The 6,940-nt window shown below is 44.3% G+C and overlaps 1 protein-coding gene across 1 annotated transcript in view; it reads left to right on the top strand.

Moving 5' to 3' along the window:
- RILPL1 (Rab interacting lysosomal protein like 1) overlaps positions 1 to 6,940 on the top strand; it is a 46,640-nt gene that overhangs the window by 29,855 nt on the left and 9,845 nt on the right. Inside the window, exons 5-6 of the mRNA XM_003796025.2 lie at positions 785 to 957; positions 5,615 to 5,707. Of these exons, the coding sequence (XP_003796073.1) occupies positions 785 to 957; positions 5,615 to 5,707 (266 nt within the window). The remainder of the gene's footprint in view (positions 1 to 784; positions 958 to 5,614; positions 5,708 to 6,940) is intronic.

Raw genomic sequence — 6,940 nt, 5'->3', positions numbered from 1 at the left:
GCTATTTTTTGGTTGCAGCCGTCATTGTTGTTTGGCGGGTCCGGGCTGGGGATTCGAACCCGCCACCTTAGGTGTATGTGGCTGGCTCCTTAGCCGGTTGAGCTATAGGCGCCGAGCCTTTTATGTGTGTTTTACCACAGTTTCTCTTAAAAGGCTGCCTTAATATGGAAGAAGGTGGGAGAACGGGTATAGAGCTGGGGCAGGTGTCCACATGTGTCACCCTCAGAGAGGAGAAATACCTCAGCGCACAAATGCCCATCTGGGCTTCCACTGAACTTGAGTCAAGATGCCTAGAGCCACTGAGGAGGAGAGGCTGACCGGAGGCCCCTAACAGATGGGAAAGTGTGTATGACTTAATGTTACACGAAGAAGGGATCAAGATTAGTGTGTGGGCTGTGATTTCAGCCACTCTGGCTAGATTAGCATCAGTCTGAGTAAGGATGTGAGCGGAGAACCTGGAAAGGTGAAAGCGGGCAGATTGATGTTTCTTCTCTTTGGACACTTTTCATATTGTTTGTAATAAAACTTTGCATCGGTGGGGAGATGCTGGGGCTGCAGGTCTGGCTACTAAGAAGGCAAACAGTGAACAGGTGGCCGCTGGCTTCCACCTCCAGAGGGAAACTGTACAGAACGTGAGCAGGGGCCGCCCTCAAGAGCTTAAAATAGCACCCTCAGCAGGCTGCTCACACCCCAGGAGGGGAAACATTCGGGCTCCATCAGGATACAGAGTGGGTGCTGGTGGTGGCTGCCAGGAATTCATTAGCGGCATCTCTGCCTCCTCCAGACAGAGCCAATTGGAGAAGAGTGTGTCTCAGATGCAGAGAAGGTGGCCATGGAGCTCAAGGACCCCAACCGCCCCCGGTTCACCCTTCAGGAGCTGCGAGATGTACTGCACGAGAGGAACGAGCTCAAGTCCAAGGTGTTCTTGTTGCAGGAAGAGCTGGCCTACTATAAGAGGTAAGTGTCCCTGGGATGTCCCAGGGTTATATACAGTTAACTCCTGGAAAACGGGCATTTCATCTGTGTGCTTTTTGGGCCCCCTCTGTGGCCTAAAGCACTTAGCTCACAATCTCTTTCTGAAACGTTTGGGCCAAGCATTTTATAAGTAGAAATTTTCAGCTGTTGGAAGGAATGTTACACATTCACACACACTATGTATTACCTTAGTTCACCAATGAGGTCTGGGCAGCACCCCGAAATCAAGCAAATTAACATTTTTGCAGCAAAGATAGGAACACTCATGCTAATGGAATAAATAAAGATCACAAACAGCCTCATGAGAGCTCATTTCAGGTTTTACCACCAGATGAATGATGGTTTTTAGAGTCTTTCCTGCTGCCCCTGACTCAGATCACCACAGGGTACCACACCCCTCATCCTAGTCAGCCACACACACTGCCCTTCTGTTTCTTCCTCAGAACACATGACATTCATTTCCACCTCAGGACTTTTACACTTGCTGCTTCTGCTGCTGGGAAGATAAAACCTTGGCTTTTCCTGATCATTCAGGGACCAGGTCAAATGTCACCTCCTCAGAGAGGACTTCCCCATCACCATCTGTCCAGAGAAGGATCCTGTCCCAGTCACTGTCAACTTTACCCAGTTTTATTTTCCTGGCCCTTTCACTCTCCTACATTATCCTTTTAATTACTGTGCCTGTTTTATTGTCTATTTCCATGTCAGACTGTAGGCAACATGTGACCAGAACATGTTCACAGCTAAGTTCCCAGCACTTGGAGTTTAGTACACAGTAGATGTACAACAAACGTCTGTTGAGTGGAAGGCTGAGAGGAAGGACAGATATACCTGTATGGCCCCTACTCTAGTGGGGAAGCTAAGAGATACACAGAAAATACAAGACCACACATTTTTACTGGAAACCCACTTGTGTATCTTGCACAATAGAAAGGCTTATGTGCCTGTGGGCTGTGGCTCACACCTGGACCCCCAGCATTTTGGGAGGCTGAGATGGGAGGATCACTTGAAGTCAGGAGTTTCAGACCAGCTTGGGCAACATAATAAGACCCCATCTCTATAAAAAATAAAATAAAATAATTAGCTGGGCATAGTGGCACGCACCTGTAGTCCTAGCTGCTCGGGAGGCTAAGGTAGGAGGATTGCTCCAGCCCAGGAGTTCAAGGCTGCAGTGAGCTATAATCATACCTGGTGACAAAACAAGACCCTGTCTCTATAAAAAAAAAAAAGAGAGAGACAGAGAGAAAGGAAAAGAAAAATGAAAAAGAGAAGTTTACTGACTGTGTGCTAAATGTTCAAAGATGGGAGAGATCACTTCTGGCTTGGAGATGGGGGTGGAAATCAGGAAGGCTTCCTGGAGGAGGTAGCATTTAAACTGGGCTTTCTGGAAAAGATAGGGAAGCATTTATTTTTAAAAATTTGTTTTATGGCTCGGCGCCTATAGCTCAACCGGCTAAGGCGCCAGCCACGTACACCTAAGGTGGCGGGTTCGAATCCCCAGCCTGGACCCGCCAAACAACAATGATGGCTGCAACCAAAAAATAGCCGGGCGTTGTGGCAGGCAAGAGAATCGCTTGAGCCCAGGAGTTGGAGGTTGCTGTGAGCTGTAATGCCACAGCACTCTACCCAGGGGGGACAGCTTGAGGCTCTGTCTCAAAAAAAAAAAAAAAAAAAAAAAAATTTGTTTTATTGGGTGGCGCCTGTGGCTCAAAGGGGTGGGGTGCCGGTCCCATATGCCATAGGTGGTGGGTTCAGGTCCAGCCCCAGCCAAAAACTGCAAAAAATAAATAAGTAGATAAATAAAAACTAAAATGCAAACTCTGCTGAAAATAAGTAAAAAATGTAAAAAAAAAATTGTTTTATTAAATCACAACTGTGTACATTAATGCATTTATGGGGTACAATGTACTGATTTGATACACAATGTAGAAAGCGTACATCAAACTTGTTAACGTAACCATCACCTCACTTATTTGTTGTGGGAAGACGTTTATACTCTACTCTTAATACTTTTAAAATGTACCATTGCATTATGCACATTAGATGAGGTCCCACCAAATACCGTCCTTCCTCCTGGCCTCCTCCTTCCCCTCCCTAGTCTCTCCTCTTCCCTCTTTCTTTCTGGACTATAGTTTTGTTTTATCATTCATATGAATGTGTAGGTGATTATATATTGGTTTCACAATAATCTTGAGTACATTGGATACTTTTTCTTCCATTCTTGAGATACTTTACTAAGAAGAATATGTTCCAGCTTCATCCACATAAACATAAAAGATGTAAAATCTCCATCTTTTTATGACTGCATAGTATTCCATGGTGTACATATACCACAATTTGTTAATCCATTCATGGGTCAGTGGGCACTTGAGCTACTTCCATGACTTAGCAATTATGAATTGGGCTGCAGTAAACATGCTGGTGCAAATGTCTTTGTTGTAAAATGATTTTTGATCATCTGGGTATATACCTAGTAGAGGAATTGCAGAATCGAACAGTAGATCTACTTTTAGTTCCTTGAGTATTCTCCAAACTTCTTTCCCAAAAGGCTGTATTAGCTTGCATTCCCACCAGCAGTTATAGAAGTGTTCCCTTCTCTCCACATCCACACCAACATATGAAGTTTTGGGATTTTGTGATGTGGGCTAATCTTACCAGAGTTATATGATATCTCAAAGTAGTTTTGATGTGCATTTCTCTAATGATTAAAGATGATGAGCATTTTTTCATGCGTTTGTAAGCCATGCGCATATCTTGTTCAGAGAAACTTCTGTTCAAGTCTCTTGCCCACAAAGAAATGGGATTATTTGTTCTTTTCTTATTGACTGGCTGAGTTCTCTGTGGATTCTAGTTATCAGACCTTTGTTGGAAACATAACCTGCAAAAATCTTCTCCCATTCTGAAGGCTGTCTGATTGCTTTACTTACTGTGCTCTTGGCCATGAAGAAGCTTTTTAGTTTGATCCGATCCCAGTAATATGTTTTTGGTGTTGCTTCAGTTACCAGGGCGGTCCTCATAAAAAATTCCCCCAGATGTTTTCCCTACACACTCTTGTAATATTTTTATAGTTTCTGTCTTAAGTTTAAATCTTTTATCCAGTGAGAATCAATTTTTGTTAATGGTGAAAAGTCGGGGTCCAATTTCAGTCTTCTACAGGTTGCCAGCCAGTTCACCCAGCACCATTTGTTAAATAGGGAATCTTTTCCCCAATGAATGCTTTTGATAGGCTTATCAAAGATCAAACGACGATAAGTGGCTGGGTTCATCTCTTGGTTCTCTATTCTCCATGTATATACCTCTCTGTTCTTGTGCTAGTACCATGTTGTTTTGATCACTAGAGATTTATAGTATAGCCTAAAGTCTGGTCATGTGATACCTCATGATTTGCTTTTATTTCTGAGTAATGTATTAGCTATTCAGGGTCTTTTCTGATTCCATACAAAATGAAGTACTATTTTTTCAAACTCTTTAAAGTATGATAATGGTGCTTTAATAGGCATTGCATTAAATGTGTAGATTGCTTTGGGTAGTGTGGACATTTTACCAATGTTGATTCCTCCCAGCCATGAGCATGGTAGGTTTTTCCATTTGTTAACATCTTCAGCTATTTCTTTTCTCAGAGTTTCATAATTCTCTTTAAAGATCTTTCATGTCCTTTGTTAGGTAAATTCCCAGATATTTCATCTTCTTTGGCATTACTGTAAAAGGAATAAAGTCCTAGGGTAGTATTTAGGAATGAGAAATATTAAGGAGTGGGCAGCATATTCTGGAAAGAAATAACCACAGAGGTTTAGATACAAGGAAGCATTTGGTTTGGGGGGGGGGTTCTTTTTTGAGACAGAGTCTCTTACTTTGTCATCCCTGATAGAGTGCTGTTGCATCATAGCTCACAGCAACCTCAAACTCTTGGACTTAAGCAATTCTCTTGCCTCAGCCTCCTGTGTAGAGGGGACTATAGGCACCCACCACAATGTCTAGCTCTTTTTTAGAGGCAGGGTCTTGCTCTTGCTTAGGCTGGCCTTAAACCTGTAAGCTCAGGCAATCCACCTGCCTCGGCCTCCCAGAGTGCTAGGATTATAGGTGTAAGCCACCTCTCCTGGCTACAAGGAAGCGTTTGTAAGGACAGGAAACAGAGTGGTCACTCTCTTTGGCTGGACTCTTAAAATAGGAGATAGGGGTCCCCATATTCTTATTTCCCCAACAAAAGTATATATACCCTCTCAGACCATACAGTTCTCATACACACACACACACACACACACACACACACATATATACATACATATATGTGTAATTTTTTTCTTTTTTTTGAAATACAGTCTGTCGCCCTAGGTTGAGTGCCGTGGCGTCATCATAACTCACAGCAACCTCAAACCCTTGGGCTCAAGAGATCTTCTTGCCTCACCTTCCCAAGTAGCTGGGAATACAGGTGCCTGCCACAAGGCCCAGCTAGTTTTTCTGTTTTTCATAGAGACGGTGTCTCACTCTCGCTCAGGCTGTTCTCAGACTCCTGAGCTCAAGGAATCTACTTGTCTCAGCCTCCCGCAGGGCTAGGATTACAGGCATGAGCCACCATGCCCAGCCTAGTTCTCATATAATTCTTGACTTTTTAAATCTCATGCCGCTTATCTCCTTCCAGTGAAGAAATGGAAGAGGAACATCGGATACCCCAGCCTCCACCCATTGCCCACCCGAGAACAATCCCGCAGCCGGAGTCTGGCATCAAGCGACTGTGAGTGCTATGCTTCCAGCATGTTGGGCTGCTCTGCACACAGCTGACCTGGTGGTTCACGTGTCCTCTGACTTCTCCTAGGCACCTGCTCCCAGGGCCAGGCTTGTCACTAACCACGTCCTGCTGAGACGACCTTATCCCTGGAGCACATTTATCCTGGACCCAGACTTTGTAACCCTTCCTGAATGCTTAGTTCCTTCTGGGGAGTCTCCGGGCAGATGGGTTCAGGTTGTTCTCAGGGTTAGGGAGAGGTTAGGACCTATGGCTGATGCTGAGGAGCTTGCTTGAGTGTGTATCAGGTAGGGTGAGGTGTCTCTGGACTTTGAGGACAGCACAGAAGGCTGGGCGGGTGGGGAGTTTTGAGTTTGTACATCTTAAGGACTTGAAACCCCAACTCTAAGATGCCTGGAATGGTCCTGGGTCCACTATCTATGCATATGTCCAAGTATCATCTGTTTAGTCCTCTGTCTATCCATTAAGTATTGACTGGTGCACAATAAGTGTAGTCAGGCCTTGATTGCTACAGGAGACACACAAAACAATGATCCAGTTCCTGCTCTCAACTAGACTTGAGGCTGGGCATGGTGGCTCACACCTGTAATCCTAGTACTCTAGGAGGTTGAGGTGGGTGGATAGCTTGAGCTCATGGGTTTAAGACTAGCCTGAGCAAAAAGTAAGATCTCTGTCTCTACTAAAGTAAGAAAAAAACTGAGGCAAGAGGATCACTTGAGCCCAAGAGTTGGAGGTTGCTGTGAGCTATGACATCATGGCACTTTACCCAGGACAATAGTTTGAGACTCTGCCTCAAAAAAACAAACAAACAAACAAACAAAAAACTAGACTTGAAGCCAATTCTGTGGTTTTGTCCTCAACAGATGCCTTTGAGATTCTAATTGAAGTTCACAGACCTTTTCCCTGGGGGGAAAAAAAATCTGCAAAATTTATGCACAATTTCAGGTTCATGGACCCCTGAAGTCCTTCAGATAAAAGGATTAAAAGCTCTGATTAAAAGCTCTATCTAGGTAGATAACCTATGTCTGCTAAGAACCTACTATGTACTGGGTCCTGTGCCTACAAGCTTATCTCACTGAATTCTCACCATAGTGCAGTGATTTTCAACCAGTGTGCTGTGAAAATGTTTAAAGATCATTAATTAGGCTCGGCGCCTATAGCTCAACGGGCTAAGGCGCCAGCCACGTACACCTAAGGTGGCGGGTTCGAATCCCCAGCCCG

The sequence above is a fragment of the Otolemur garnettii genome, unplaced genomic scaffold (genome assembly GCF_000181295.1).
Source record: "Otolemur garnettii isolate 467f Iridium unplaced genomic scaffold, OtoGar3 scaffold00099, whole genome shotgun sequence".
Lineage (NCBI taxonomy): Eukaryota > Metazoa > Chordata > Mammalia > Primates > Galagidae > Otolemur > Otolemur garnettii.
The sequence above is the reverse complement of the archived record's forward strand: the minus strand, read 5'-3'. Positions and strand labels throughout refer to the sequence as shown.